At 41.8% G+C, this 16,491-nt stretch overlaps 2 protein-coding genes across 2 annotated transcripts in view; both read left to right on the top strand.

Moving 5' to 3' along the window:
- Positions 1 to 16,491, top strand: part of TRM82 (Transducin/WD40 repeat-like superfamily protein) — a 91,514-nt gene that overhangs the window by 50,755 nt on the left and 24,268 nt on the right. Inside the window, exons 4-5 of the mRNA XM_087681711.1 lie at positions 14,472 to 14,528; positions 14,751 to 14,821. Of these exons, the coding sequence (XP_087537837.1) occupies positions 14,472 to 14,528; positions 14,751 to 14,821 (128 nt within the window). The remainder of the gene's footprint in view (positions 1 to 14,471; positions 14,529 to 14,750; positions 14,822 to 16,491) is intronic.
- Positions 10,015 to 12,421, top strand: LOC148033732 (uncharacterized). The gene is made up of 2 exons (XM_087682255.1): positions 10,015 to 11,473; positions 12,306 to 12,421. Exons 1-2 carry the CDS (start codon positions 10,015 to 10,017, stop codon positions 12,419 to 12,421), a joined length of 1,575 nt encoding a protein of 524 aa, XP_087538381.1.

The following is a 16,491-nucleotide window of genomic DNA, read 5'->3' as shown; positions in this document are numbered from 1 at the left end:
GTTCCATTCACTACCTAACCTCGCCTAGAAGATTGCTGGCTCCTCTCCCTAGTTTCGACTGCCAGCCGTCCGCTTCAGGTGAGTCCTACTATTCTTAGACTTACTTATTCTCTAGGCTCCCCTTGACCCCGTTCGGGTGCCCAAGGCTCCCGGACGGTCATCCCTCGTGCTTGTCTCCCATAAGTTACATTTATTAATGTAACACAAGCTCTCCCACGAGACGTGAAAGCCATAAAGCCTCCTTGCATGCCTCAGTGGTAGCCACATACTTTGCCTCTGTAGTGGACAATGCAACACACTTTTGTAGCTTGGAGATCCAAGAGATTGCTCCTCCTCTGAAGGTAAATACATACCCAGAAGTGGATTTTTTGCAGTCCGCATGACCAACATAGTTTGCATCCATAAAGCCAACGACGGATGCCTTTTGCTTTCCAAAGCGGATGCACAAATCCTTTGTGCCTTTGAGGTATCTCATAATACCTTTCATTGCTTCCCAATGTTTTTTACCAGGGTTTGCCATGTATCTGCCAACCACTCCCACTGCAAAGGCAATGTCAGGACGTGTAGCAACCATAGCATATATCAAACTGCCAACAGCTGAAGCATATGGTATCTTGGCAATTTTAGCCTTCTCATCATCAGATGTAGGGTTGTCCTCTGCCTTGAGTTTTACATATGGAGGCAATGGAATCCCAATTGTTTTCCCCCCTTCCATACTGAAACGCTGCAAAACCTTGGAGATATACTCCTGCTGAGATAGATAGAGTAATCCTTTTGACTTATCTCTGAGTATTCACATGCCAAGAATGTGATTTGCATCACCAAGATTCTTCATGTCAAAGTTGCTATGAAGACTTTGTTTCAGTGAGTCCAAGGCATGAGTATCCTTGCTAGCAATCAGCTTGTCATTAACGTATAGAACCAAGATAATCAGGCTGCCATCTGTTGCCTTCTCGGTGTACAAGTAGTGATCCACATGACTTCTATGAAAACCTTGAGACTGGATAAATGTATCAAACTTATGATACCATTCTCTTGGTGCTTGTTTCAGCCCATACAAACTCCTTTTGAGCTTACATACCATATTCTCTTTTCCTTTTGGCACAAGCCCTTCAGGTTGTTGCATATATATGTCTTCATGCAAATCACCATGTAAGAATGCAGTCTTTACATCCATTTCTATGAGCTCCATATCTTCAGCTGCAACCAAGCCCAAAATACTTCTCAATGTAGTCGTCTTGACTACAGGAGAGAAGATCTCATCAAAGTCAACTCCATGTTTTTGCTTGTACCCCTTCGTAACCAATCTTGCTTTGTACTTTGGATGAGGAACCAGAAGTGACCTTTATCTTTTAAACCCATTTGCATGGAAGGGTTTTCTGCCCTTTAGGCAACTGCACCAAGTCCCAAGTGCCATTTTTCTCAAGAGATTCCATCTTGTTGTCCAGAAGGTATTTCTTCTCGGAATACAACCCTATGGACCTCCTTAGTCTTTTCGGGTTGTTTATGCATGCAATCTTCCTAGAAGATAACATCGTTGCTACGTACTATTTTCCTTTTCTTGGGATCCCATAATCTATACCGCATTTCACCCTCGTCACCATATCCTAGGAAAATGCATTTACAAGACTTTGGTTTAAGTTTGTTGCGTTCTTCTTTACGAATGTGCACAAAAGCCTCACAGCCAAACACTTTCACGTGAGCATATGAAGGTGGCTTGTACAACCACGCTTCCTGAGGGATTCCCCCCCTTCCCCCCAAAAGACTTGTTCAATGACCGATTAATCAAGTGAACAACTGTTATAATAGCCTCTGTCCAAAAGCCATGGGATAATACAACATGAGACAGCATAGTACGGATTTTATCCTGTATGGTCCGCTTCATACACTTTGCAACTCCATTCTGGGGTGGATTATGAGGGGTAGTGAGCTTCCTCTTTATCCCTTTGGTATCATAAAATGCTTGAAAGGCCTTGGACACATATTCCCTACCATTGTCAGAGCGAAGACACTTAAGTGTCTTATCAGTTTGATTTCCAACCAATGCCAAGATTTTTTGAAACTTATCAAGCACTTCGTCCTTGCTATGAATAGGGTAAACCCATACCTTCCGTGTAGCATCATTGACAAAGGTGACAAAGTATTTCTTTTCCCCTAAAGATAACCTTAGTATCTGACATACATTGGAATGTACTAACTCTAGAGAAGAAGATTTCAGTGAAAGAGACTTATTATGAGACGCCTGTGCATATTTACCATAAATACAATGATTACAATGCTCAAAATTAGCATAACGAAGACAAGGCAAGTAACCTAAACGAGAAAGCACTTTCATTTTAGTTTGACTCATGTGTCCCAACCGGCCATGCCACAAAGAAACACTTGGCTGCTCGGTCACGGCAACAACATGGTCACGCACACTACTCTCTTTCTTCTCTTCCTTGCTATCATCTGTCTTCTTGCCCTTTCCTTTCTCTTTCTTCCATTTGTAGCAGTGACGTTTAAAGTGACCCTTCTTGCCATAATGATGACATTCAACATCCTTACCGCGTGATTTACAACGTCTCTTGCTATCAAATTTTTCTTTCTGCTGTGATCTGTCCCTAGTATGCAAAGCACTGGAAGACTTACTGGATGCATTGTTCTCCCGATTCATTTCTTCCATCAGTAGAGCACTCTCTACATCAGCATACAAAAGTATCACATTAGAATTGCTCCTAGCAGTCCTGAATGTATTCCGACTCTCTGGTAGAGTGCAAAGCAAGAACGTAGCCTTAAATTCTTCATCAATCATGAACTTCAAGGCAACCAGCTGGCTGAAAATGGAGTTAAACTCACTCAAGTGAGTAGACATTGCTGTACCCTCTTTCATACGCAAATCCATAAGCTTTTTCAGCCAGTAAACTTTGCTTGCGGCACTCTTGTGGGCATACAGTTCTTCCAGTCGAGTCCAAATAACATAGGCAGAATCCAAACCTTCAATGTTAAACAACAAGGCATCAGAAATTGATAGCTCGATGGTTGAGCGTGGAAGCTCCCAGTCTTCTTGTTCCATATTTGCGGGCTTTGTCCCTTTGGTCATAATCGGCCTTGCCTGCTTCTTCTGCAATAGGAGTGCTCCTTGAAGCTTCTCAATGTGCATGATCTGACTGCTGTCACTACTGCCAGCCATGATTTTCAGCCCAAATGTGACCAAAGATTCAGCAAATGCAGGCCCAAACTGTCACACAAGTGACCAAGGTACAAACAAGTACCAACCAGCAATAAATAACCATAAAAAAGCCGAAATTTCAGATCTGCAAATAAATTTTCAGAAGTTACTAAACCTTGTGCTACAGCAATCCACGACTGATTACAGCTGCGCCAGCTGCCTCGCTAGTCCCATCTGAAGTGCCAGCACCCGTCAGTCCAGTCGAAAGCGCCTCCAAACTCCCGCCTGCTAAGTGCTGCGTCGCCTGCCTGTGGCCAACGCCACCTGTCTGTGTGCAACGTCGACTCCATGCCTGAGAACCGTCCAACAGTGCCCGCCCATCATCAGAGTGTCACCCACTTACTGAGCACTGCCTACCCGGCTGACAGTCTGTGCCCCTGTGCTATTCGTCACTTGTGCTACCCCTGCCCTGCGACGTTAGTTGCCTCGCCCGCCAGCTCGCCTACGACGCCCGCTGCTAGTCAACCCGTCGAAGGCGTGCTTGACGGCCCTGCGTTTTTTTCTCGTATTTTTTTTAAAATTTTTAATCTCCTACGATTTCTGGAAGCAGGGGTTCCCACGCCACAGACAGAAGTCCCAAATTTTAGCTGCAATTTTTCTTGTACATGCACCCATAGGCACAAAATTTGACACGCACGGTCAAAAGCCCCAAAATTCTTGTGCTCAAAGCATCAATCATACATCTGCACTATCCCTGACATGCATAGAATAGGCCAATTTTTTTAAAACAGAGCAATTTTAGCAAAACCCCCAAAATTTTCCCAAGTGCTAGATGTCCAAATTGCATGGAATTAAACTCGCATGTGCATAAAATGACCAAATGGCGCACAAATTTCGCCCAAACAGCAAAAGCCCCAAATTGCACGCGGTCCAATGTGCATCAATGTCGAGAAATTGGGTAAATTTCAGCCCAATTCTTGCATGTACATGAAAAGCCCCAAATATCAGAGCCAAAATGTCACAAATTTCTGCAATTTCTGAGACAAATATCACTGTTGTGTCTTGCTCGCATCAAGTCTGGACAAATCCCCAAATTTTTGGCACAAATCTGCCCAAAATTCTGATCTTTGCTTACATGCATGAATGCTCGTCAGTGATGAGCAAAGGGCTTGGTTGCGGGAATCTTTGAAAAAATTAAAAAATTTTGCAAAAGAAAAGTGACGAAACTGCCCTATTTATAGCCACCAGCCCGTGGCTTGCTCGCGTAACCTGCTCAGGACCTGAAAAATGACGTTTTGACGTGCACTTGAAGTGCATGACCTGCGCATGACTATGTTTGACCAGGAAATGACGATCTTGACTTGTGTGCAACCTGGAACTGTCGCCTGACTGAAAATGTGGCATGTTGACGTGCGCTTGATTGCATGAGCTGTCCAATGAAAGAACAATGACGAGCGGACTTGCACGGACTCCGAGAGGTGCGAACACCTTAGCCGTAGCTCTGATACCAGTATAAAGTGAGCAATGCGCAGTGGCGATGCAATTTCCTGGGATGAAAATGTCAGGTAGAGTGCAAAACGTGAGCAAGAGTAGAGAGTGAGAGTCAGAGAGAGATGCACGATATTCTTGGGTACAATCTTTTTTCGTGTGTACCTCTTTAGGTTTTAGATAGATATATATGAAAGTACAAATATGTTAAGGGTGTGTTCACACCTGTGCACATATAAAAGGCACGATGGCCCTTTATTCCCAACATCCTCATCATCTTCCTTGTGCTACGGCACCCTTGTTTCCTTGTATGACATTCACTCCATGATTCAAAACTTCATCATTCCATTCATTAAAGTTTTTTCTCTCTTATCTTCTCTTCTCCATGTTTGCCGAGTTCACTCTGTGTCCCTCCCCACAAACCCTGCTGTCTCGTTGGTACGTCATCTTTTGACACTAGAGCCAAAGAATGTCTTGTATGGAGTCCTTTGAGGGACAACTATAGTCATGCATTAGTTAAGGATGTACCGTGAAGTGTTAACAAGCTCAACCCAAAGGTGCTTAGGGAGCTTTGTTACAAGTCTCCAATATCGTAGAATATTTTAGTAGCCTCTCCTCCCTCTCCAATAACCTCCTTTCTCACAATGACTAGAATAGACTTTCACTTGTCCCAAAAACGTTTTTTCCACTTACATGAGCAAGTTTTGCCAAGTGGTAGCGTTCTAGTCTCATTTTCTAGCATTATCCAACTTATTAAATTAATTTTTAAAATATTAATTTTGAACAATAATCTAATAATTATTCTAGTGTTAAAAAATTTTATTTCACTAGGCAATAAGTGGCTAGGCCAATTTGTCTTCCAAGTATGTTGAGTATTTATTAGCTCTTAGACTTGCATTACTTAATTGATTAATACCTAATCTCTAATGTCACCATTGATTAGTGGTGGCCAATAAACTGATTTAGGCCCAAATCTGATGCGAGGTATCACCTAGTACTTGTTAGACATCACTTATTACAATTTTGGTCTTTGGCACCAATTGATGCATCGGGGTCGTGGATCCCACAATGTGAAATAATTAACTTACATCTCACACGTGCAAGTCACATTAGCACATTTGATTAACTTTTAATTAAATGCTAAGCAAAACAATAAAAATTCATGGTCTTGTGATATTGTGCCTCATAGTGAGTAATCAAAAAACCAATCTGAGAGTCAAGGATCTCGACTGTAGTCACTGTACAGAAAACTATTCATTCTAACTGGCAAAGTTTCTGAACAAATAGCGAATTCACCTTGGGCGAGGAAACATAGTATACATAGTCTAACGTAGCCAGATCTAGGCCTCGGTTAGTGGTAAAAGTGACATGACCGTGAGCTCGAATCTCGATCGAGGAGTTGTTCCCAACACGGACTATCTCAGCTGCAGGGGCTCAAGAGATAAAAATGTCCATGATGGGGGTCACATGATGAGTAGATACACTATCCACAATCCAAGGAGTAGTTGAAGTACTCGGTTGTGACGAGTGGGCCTCTATAATAACCTCATCAGGAGGCGGCTCGTAGATATGAATGAGACTCGTATCCTCAAATATCTCTAGGCAGACAATATTGGCCTTTGCAAACTAGTTAGACATGGCCTTTAGCATTGAGAAGGATGTGTATTGTGATGCTTGAACGATGGGAGATTGGGCTTGGCCTTGCCATTGCCCTTGTTGGGGATTGCCACCACCCTACTTCCCTTGTATCGGGGGTTGCTCAATTGAGGGGTGGGGTCTAAGTCTTGGGTTTTGGGGCTGTGCCTCTTGCCTTTGATCAATGCTCGTCGTCAAAATGACTAGTCTTTTGATGATAATACATATTTTTCTCAGGTATATTTTGCCACTTGGGTTTGAGAGAGGACTGGGAGTTCCCTTGGGTCTTACTATCTTGGATTTGGGTTCAATTTTGTTTTTGATTTTGATTGGAGTTTTGGCTTTGCTTACACTTACCTTGTTGCCCCTTCTCAGAAGAAGCAACGAGAGCCCCCTTTGTGGAGATCATACTATGAAATTGATCGAACCATCGAGTGTAATGCAGTAGTTAACACTCAAATTCATAGAATGTGGACATATAGGTTGTGAGATCACCTAGTGTACAAAGTGGAAGTATTTTTAAGGTAACTTGTTAAGGAATAATGAGACCTGATCATGAGAGGACCTAGGAGCCCCTATGGTAGAGAACTCAATGAGAAGTTGCCGATATTCAAGCAACTTGACTTTCATGTCATGTTGGTGAGTAATTTTAAAGTTTGGAGCTCATGGTCAAGTTTTATGTGACAAGTCCTATCCTGAGCTGCATAGCAGTCAATTAAGTGTGCCCAATACTTGGATACTAAGTCAAAATATTGAAGTTATGAATGAAATTCATGTAATAAACTGTGCATCAGCTCGACGATAACAAAGGCATTTCTAGCCTTCCATGAACGGATAATTTTGTATGGAATAAGTGTGGGATCACGTTGGAGTTTCAAACCCTACACAATAGTGAACCGTTAAAATGAGTATTGTCATTAAAGGCATGTTTGGTTGATGAGGAGGAAGAACTAGGAGGTGTCGGATAGGTGGGATAAGAAGAATAGTGTGGATAAGGAGGTGGTGGAAGGGGAAAATAAGGAGAAGTAGATGGGTAGGTAGAAACAGATTGAGAGTGTCCAAAGAGTACCGATTGATGCGGAGGCACTGGAACATTAATGTTTCCATAAGGTGCTAGTGGAGGTGGAGGCATTGAGATATGGGAACCGTGTCCAAAAGTTGGCTGGGGCATAGCAAAATGACTAGAAGGCTTGCTAGGAATTGCTATGGAGCCAAATTGTGGTACTAAGTGATCCATTCTTTGGAATGGCAGGGAGGGTATCCTAGGTTGGGAGATTAATGGATTTGTGGATGTGCTAGTAGGAAATGTTTTAGGTTTCTTTTGTCCATTAAATGTATTGAATTGAAATGAAGAAAAAGATGATTCACCTACTTTAAAATGACCTTGAGATCAAGAAATCGAAGGAAAAGAATAGGAAAAACTTATAGATGGAGGATTTAACCTTTTGTACTCTTCACCTCTCTTAGAGTGCAAAAATAGAAGTGTGTCTTCTTTGTGAATAGTGGACCAATATCTTGATTGCATAGTCCCTTCATGAGAATCACCAAAATCTTTTGGAAAAGAGGAAGTGGAATTAAAAGGTTGGGATGTATGAAACTATAGATGTGGTATAAGAGTAAATGAAGGTAGAGATTTGAATGGCATAGATGATAGAGGTAGAGAAGTGAATGGTGTGGATGTAGATGAGAGAGGTAGAGAGATGAATGGTTGGTACTCCATGTCCATTTCCATGACAAGATCGCCAATCTCTTGTGGAGCTTACATCCTTCTTGCAAAACCATTAGACCGGTGTTGCGAATCTAAAGGGAAAGACTCTGATTTACCTTGAAGTTGTTCTTGAGCCTAATACATAGGAATGAGGTTGTACTCGGCTCTTGAGATCTCATAGGGTCTTTGGACTTCATGGTAGTTCAATGTCTCTCCAGCCATGTGGGAAACTTGTGGAGCAAGTAGTGAGACCCATTTTTGCTTGTTTCTCGATGGATTTTGATTGGGAGAATAAAGCGGTGATGTAGTGTTTTAAGTCATCTTACCCTCCAACTGTTCCTACTGCTACAAAGAGCTTTTAGATCAAAGGCCTAGGTTTTTTTAGAGAGTGCCTAGCTCCGATACCATATAAAGAAATGCCCTAACACAGAAACACAAATACAATCGTATGACAAAGCACAAATAACAAAACGTAGTTAGGGTTATGGTAACTCAAAGACAATGAACATAGTGAATAAATTGAAATGAATGAATTTGAATAATATAATACTTATATAGCAAACACACTATGCAATGAATGAATATCAAACCTCAAATTCTCGTGTCTCAAGGACTAAGGTAGAGATAATGTCATAGTGACAGGAAATGGCCGAAACGGCCCCCCGGCACGCCGAATCGCCGTCCCTGGCATGTATCCGGCGCGGGCCGCGTTTCCAAAAAATGGAACGTTCCCTGTCCCGTTTCAGACAGGGAACGCGTTCCCTGTCTGAAACGGGATAGGGAACGCCACGTGGCAAAATGACCTGCGGGCCGCCCGCGCCCAGTTTCCGTCTGCGCCTTGTTCTATTGCGTCCCGCCTGCTCCCGCCTGGCCCATTTCTCCTGCTCCCGCCTGGCCCAGTTCTCCTGCCCCTAGGCCCAGCCATCTTCTTCCTTCTCTTCCCTCTCTTCCTTCTTCTTCTTTCTCTTCTTTCTTCTCCCATCTCCAACCTCTTCCTTCTCTTCCTTCTCTTCCTTCTCTGCCTTCTTCTTCTTTCTTTTCTTATTCTTTCTTCTCTTCCTTCTCTTCTTCCTTCTACCTTCTCTTCACTTCTCCCTTCTCTTCTTCCTTCTACCTTCTCTTCACTTCTCCCTTCTCTTCTTCCTTCTTCCATGAACCTTCTTCTTCTTCTCCCTTCTCTCCCTTTCCCTTCTCTCTCGACTCTTGAGTGAGTCTTGACTCTTGAGCCTTCTCCCTTCTCTCGAGCCTTCAATAATCAATTTTCAGCCTTCAATTTTTCCTTCTCTCGACTCTTGAACCTAAGGCCTTCAATTTTCAGCCTGAAATCATAAATGGCTTCATCTTTCCGCCCCGCTCGTCGGGTTGGTGGTCGAGGAAGAAGGTCTGATGATTGGTCATGGTGGGAAGAAGTAAATGCTGACCGCCATTTGAGTGGTGGAGGATCTCGACCATGGACTTGCAAGCTTTGCCCATACAAGCAAACTAGTGGAGCAAACAAGGTAATCCATTGAGCCGAGCATTTGTATTTCAAAATTTTATTGATTTTAATTTTTCAAAGTTACTTAAATATTAGAATATGGACTACCAATTGCCACTTGTTCCATTTTAAATTTTAATATTTATGCATAATCAGGTCCGAGCTCATCTCCTACATGAGCCAAATTCAGAGGTGCAGTTTTGTCCAAATGTGACCTTGGAGAAGCAAAGGGAGCTTCGTGACCGCGTAGCAGGTCAACAAGCTTATCTTGCATCTAGACCACGACGTATTGCAGTTGACCCTGCAACTTTTGTGACACCATCCCCATCAGATGTATCTAGAGCAGGGTCAGTATCAGGAAGTGCTACCTCCACACCTACTACAGGCATTGCATTGGCCATGGCATCAACAACGCCACATGTTGCACGTAGACAAAGCACACTTGATGCTAGTTGGGATCCCAAGAAGAAGGAAGAGGTGGATACATCAGTGGCACGCTTTTTTTATCATGACCACATTCAATTTCGTGCAGCTAGGTCAGAGTATTTTAAATTGATGTGCAAGAAGATTGGTGAGTATGGCCCTTCGTATGTACCTCCATCATCAGAGACCTTACGCACCACTTTGCTCGACAAGGAAAAGCGCCTTGTTGAGCAAGCAGCAGTGACTAGAAAGAGCATGTGGGCTAAAAATGGAGTTTCCTTGGTTGCTGATGGTTGGAGTGATACACGCAAGCGATCCATTCATGGTATGGTTGCTTATTCTCGTGGGGAAATGTATTTTATATCTTCACATGATGCATCGGGGACAGGAAAGTCAGCAGATGTACTTGTAGCAGAGTGGGTTACAGGTGTTGAGCTTATTGGCCCAGAGCATGTTGTGGGATTTGTTGCAGATGGAGAGCCTGCAAATAGGGCAGCAGGTGCTATTATTCAGGGATATTATCCACATATCACAGTTTCATATTGTATGGCTCATTGCTTGAACAACCTACTAAAGGATATTGGTAACCAGTCATGGATTGCACCTGTCATAGAGCAAGGAGCTCAAATGGTTAGCTTTGTTTTGAATCACCAATTTCTTCGCCATCACTTTTCTTTGCGGTCGAAGAAGACACTTTTAAAATACTCTGATACCAGATTTGCCTTTAACTTCTTGATGCTAGGCAGGTTAAGAGAATGCAGTGGTGCCTTGAGGCAGTTATTTCTTAGTGATGAGTTTACCTCATCAACATTGGTAGATACTCCTACAAGTATCTTATGCTTGGAGAAAGCAAATAACTCCACTTTTTGGGATGATGTAAAGCTGATAGATGCTATGGTATCACCCATTGTACATTTATTGAGGGTTATGGATGCTATGCAACCTTGCATTGGCAAGGTATATGAGGCTATGGACAGGCTGAATGAAAAGTTGCAGGAGTTGGCACCAAATGATGAGGCGTATGAGGAAATACACCATTTAGTTGTGACGAGGTGGAACTCCTATAGCTCACCCATGCATGCAGCTGCATTTGTTGTGGATCCTGAGTTCCAGGGCAAGGGTCAGGAGAATGACAGTGAGGTTATGGATGCATGGAGACTTATATTGTCTCGTCTAGTACCTGATCATGGCACTAGACGAAAGATCAGAGATCAGCTTTCATGTTATAGGACCTTTCGGGGTTCTTTTAGTTGTGGGGATGCACAGGAGGATCGCTGTAAGATTGGGGCAGCTTTATGGTGGGAGGACTATGGTTCGGATGGTCCTGAGTTGCAGCAACTAGCCATCCGTATTTTGAGTCAGTCAGTTAGCTCCTCTTGTTTGGAGCAATTGTGGAGTACCTACGCTCACATTGCTTCAAAGAAGAGGAACCGTCTTGGTGTGGAGAGGGCAAACGATCTAGTATTCGTTAGTGCTAATTTGAGGATGTTATGTAACAGTATGACAACAAAGCCTAACCCATTCACAGAGTGGGAGATGCAGCAAGAAGAGAAGACACATGCTGATGTTGAGGGAGATGCAGCAATTCATGGTACACATGATGATGAGGCTGGCACTTCAGGAGTGGCTAGAGCAGCCTCAGATCATGATCATGATCTTTGATTTAGCTTACTTATTACGAGTCTCATGATACATGACACATTTACATTATATATGATATTATGATCATTGATGACACTGTGACACTTGGGTTGTTGACAGTTGTGCCATGTCGATATTATATTTGTACTTGAGTCTTGCAGTCTTGCAGTTGCCCTTTGGGCTATTTTGGCATGCCGCATTTTGCTTTAGTCTAGAGATTAGACTTTATATTTGCAGTCTTTTTTGGGGCAATGAGCATGTTCTTTCAAAGATTAGACTTCAATTTCATATTTGTAATCTTTTAAGTTTTTTGGCAATGGTACCATAGGCATGTTCTTTTAGCTTAGACTTTTAAGTTTAGTTCATTGTTCATTGTTTTATCATTTATGATTTTTGGCATATGTATTATGGATTTTATTATTTATAATTGAATAGCTTGCCTCTTGAGCCTTGTAAGTTGCAATTCAATTTCTAATGAGTAGTTTTAGAATAATACATGATATCTTAAAGTTAAAACTTAAAATGATTTGTCCTTGTGGATTATATACCTTGGTTTTAAGTTTTAACACTCCAGAGTCCACATGGATTATGAGTGAAATATTAATTTTTTTTCATGAATTTTGATTTTTTAAATGCCGTTCCCGTTCCCACGTCCCCGTTCCCTAGGTTTGGCGTTCCCGTCTCCGTCCCCGTCCCCGTTCCCCGTTCCCATTCCCCGTTTCATGTTTCTATGGATAATGTGCTGGAGAGTGTGTTCTACTTTGACAAATCCCAAAATGCAGCAAGGGAGCCTCGGAAGACATTTGGCAACAGCAAATGCAACAATGTGGATGCCAACGGATTTGCGTCTGACAGTAGAGGAGAAAGAAAAGCTGAAAATTCAGCCTATGGGATATAGGCGACAAGTAGATGAGCTCTAGGAAGGTCGAAACACAACAGAAGATGTAGGCGACCATAGATGAAGATCAAATGTAGCCTGTGTGGTGTAGCTGACAGCTGGGCAATGGTGCAGATGCAGCAAACGCAGCCTCAAACAAGCCACCAGGCTGTAAATGGAGCCACTTGAGGAAGATGGGCAGTTGACGGCAGTAGTAGAAGGTAAGGAGTTAGGGGAAAGCTGGAAATGAGTGCTAGATGGTGTAGATAGTGTGGGGCAGCTTCAACTGAGATGTCCTCTGTGAACAAGGTGTGGGCAAGGAAGCTCTAGCACTTGAAATTTGGAAAAACGAGATTGGATTGATTGGTAGGGAAGGTTGTCTATTTATAGAAAGTTGGGGGCCTCCCAAATAAAGGTTTACGTGTGGGACAGAGAAAGTCTTTGGATCCATGTTTGTTCAAAAGAAATGGTTAAAATTCATTAATTAACTTCGGTTTTGGGGCTATTTAATGAAAGCTTATGATAATTTAGCTCAACAGATGTACCTTGTAGATAACTCACTCTATCTCCCTTCCAACTTTACGAAGAAAGTCTTTTCATACAATTGAAACATTTCAAGTGTTTTGTGTGTATGTGTTTTATACTTATGAAATGATAAAATAAAACTTGATTTTTGGAGAAGTGAGAAATACTCGACTTTTTTTGGAGGCAAAAAAAATTCAAGACTGTGAAGTGTTAAAAAAATCATAGATTTCCTTTTATTCATGTAGTATGTGGAGTATTCCCAGCATAGTCCAAGTTATGTTGCATGTGCTCATGTGCTCTATTTTGTATTGGAACTCGTTTCTTCACCTATAAGAAACCATTTCCATGTATTGTACTTGTATGAAACCTTCTGTTTCTGAAACTCCTAGCTACATTGCCCTCTTCTTCCCCCTTCCCTCTCTCCCTTCTTTTCTTTTTATAGCATCTTAGCCTTTAGGTTAGGTTGTTACTCCTTGAGCTTCTAATTACTCAACCTTTGAAATGAAATCATATTGCATATCGAACTTCGTTCAAAGTAGGAAATACTAGGTGCCATATGCAAAACTAAAGTCACAGCGTAAGCTACTTGCCCCCAACAAGCTGCAAAATTCCTATCTTGTCCTCCTGTTTGGATAAACTTGAGGTTGTAGCATATATAGAGGCCCTACTGAACTCATACATAGTAGATGTCTATACCCTTAATGCCATAATGTCAAATTACATAGCATGAGGGCTTTCCAAACTTTGAAGTTTCTAGTTACAGCATATAGTACTTTCCTTATAAGCAAGCGTTTTTTCTTTTGTAGTTTGGACAAGCCTGTCATCATAGCATATGTAAAAGTCTTGTCAAACAGGAAAGTAATAGATGCCCATATGGCTGTTGGCACAATACTAAATCAGATGGCAACTTACCAAAGTGATAATTATGTAGAAAGCTGAATCCTCTTCATCTATTAGACCATGTTGTTGCACATCTTCTAGTTGCCACCTCTGTTTTAATATCAATGATCTTGAAAATTGCTAGTTTAAGCAAAATGGCTCACTTTATTGAGTAATTTGATAAGCTAATTAAAAACTCGTAGCATGCCTGGGTTGTGTAATACATCCTCAAAACATAGCCTATAGAATCATCAGTAAACTCCAAATATTACCTTTTTCGTAAGTCTTTTGCATGATCAATGAGAATGAGTAATACTTCTTACTCTTAGGCCGATTCTAAACTGAGGTCAGCCTAAAGGGGCTTAGATTGAGCAGAAATACCTTTTTTTTGTTTTTTTTTGGGGGGGGGGGGGGGAATTGTCTCCATCTCTTTTATGTGCCTACGATTGTGTACATTTTGTGAATAACTATTCTTCTTCAGCCTCAAGCATTTGTTATTTCAATTTCCTTGAACTGTTCAAGTTATCTCTTATTTTTTTGTGCATACTACATTGTATGGGAGGCTTACAATGGCCTAGATCAAACTGGTAGACTTAATGGACTAGTTCTTTTACATATAGCTTTGTTTGATTTTTAGGCTTAATTAGAAAATCTTGTTGTGCCTCAGGATTGCTCTGCAGATGGTAGATTTATCATTACTGCAGACCGTGATTTCAAGATTCGAGTACGTATTGGTGCAATTCATAAGTGTGATAATTAAAACCAGTAAGAGCAATGACTGTCTATTTGTATCACCAGTTTGTTGTAAAAGTGTAAATAAGTTTCAGCTGACAACAGTTTGATGTGAATAATTGACACCCTTTCTCAATATGGCTGGATCATTGTATAATCAGAGATGTTTCCTTATATTTATGCAACTAAATGATCTTACATTATTATTTGTCAGGTTAGCATATTCCCAAGGAATCCTTTAAAGGGAGCACATGAAATTCAAAGCTTTTGTTTAGGACATACCAGGTATTGTTCAATTTGCCAATATTTCCTTGGAAACTAACTCAGAATATGAGAAAGGAGTGTTTGTACGCAAGTGTCTATAATAGTTAAATCTTCTGATGTGAATTTGTATTTAAACTTCACTCCATCTTATTCCTGCCACATAAGGCTTTCCTTTGAAGGCTTTCCTTTGAAGTCTTTTTTTGCTGCTATGTTAGCACTATTCTTGCTCTGATATGAAGCAGCTAGCTTGTTATCACGACTTAATGCACTGTCTTGCACCCGGTGCCCTTTCCTATGCCAACTTCTACCGAGGGTAATCGCTGCCACTTGTTTGAGGTCAATGAGCATGTTCGAGTTTATTTCAGTCTCAGAGTGTTAAAAGATTGTAGAATTGAAGTACAAAGAGAGTGCCTTTAATCTTCTGATCATATGAATATAGGCTGTCAACTCAACTGTAACCAGCATGGTTTCATGTTCCAATGCTTGGAATGTGAAACCTGTTTGGTTGGTTCTCAGTCAGAGCAGTTGAGAGTTGAGTTGTCTTATTTGTGAGTTTACGTCTTTGTAAAGACTTCTCTTGTGTTCAAAGGACATCTAGATTAGCTTCATCAGCCAATTGTTTCTTGACTATGAAAGTTTTCAGCTTTCTATACTCTCCAGTTGACTGTCATGCTAGTTTATTAAAGTTTGTGTTTGTGAAGCATCATCCTACAAGGTCATGAATCTCTTGATAAAAGAAACTTCAGTGGATTCCCTACTTCTCTATTGCTAGCGGGTTTGTCCCCTTTTCTAGTTCTGGCATTCCTGATGGTTTGACCTTTCCAGGAGATCCAGCTTGTCCCTCTTTAGGTAAACCCAGGCTGGCTGAATAGGATGCAGTTTCCCGTTTTGCTCCAGATCCATGTGGATTACCAAGTGGAAATCGCTGCAGCCAATACAGTAGTGACAGTGGGTGAATATTGGTTAGTGCTTTTGTATAGTAAAATTATGTGCTTAGAGCACATTCTTCCCTCCCACCTTCCAGCTTAGTGGGGCAGTTAACCTATTCCAAGTCAGTTCAGCAAAGCTCCACCACCTTATTTTCAGCTCAGTTCGGGGGGCTTCAGGAGAGTATGGATGATCTTCTATCCAAATCCTCAAAAGAGGTTTTGCAGTGGATACATCTTGGAGATCTATAAGCATGGCTGTACCTTGCAGTCCCACTGTACCTATGAGGTGTGTCGTATTCTGGTTGTATTCTCGTGCCGTGTCGTGTTACGCTTCTGCTGTGCTTGTGGGACGGCTGAGTGGTGGGTAATACCTCATGAGGCGTGTTCCATGGGGTGGATCACCCCTGCCCCAAGACGGACCCATGGCGGGTTCATCACAGTGCCAAGCAATAATACTAGCAATCTGCTCCCATCAATGATAGTGCCCGTAGGTTAACTGTGTGACTGATATGGAGTGGGAATCTTGCTCAAATGCTGACCAAAGATGAGAAAGGAGTGACTCCCTTGAAAATCCTTATATCCATATATTGGGTCTTTGTCTATGACCCAGGCTATGCTCCCCCAAGTCATGACTGTGGTCTTTGTTGTGCTGTGAAAGAACATCCTGAGGGCTCTTCTCCATACCTTCTAGGCTCTAAGACAATCCCGTAGGCAATGTCTCTAGATCTGCTCTGGCTTGCCACATCTTACACATGCCACTGG

This window comes from Lygodium microphyllum, chromosome 7, assembly GCF_053477565.2.
Source record: "Lygodium microphyllum isolate KBCC chromosome 7, Lygodium_microphyllum_v1.1.10, whole genome shotgun sequence".
In the NCBI taxonomy this organism is placed as follows: domain Eukaryota; kingdom Viridiplantae; phylum Streptophyta; class Polypodiopsida; order Schizaeales; family Lygodiaceae; genus Lygodium; species Lygodium microphyllum.
This window is presented reverse-complemented; position numbering and strand designations above follow the sequence as displayed.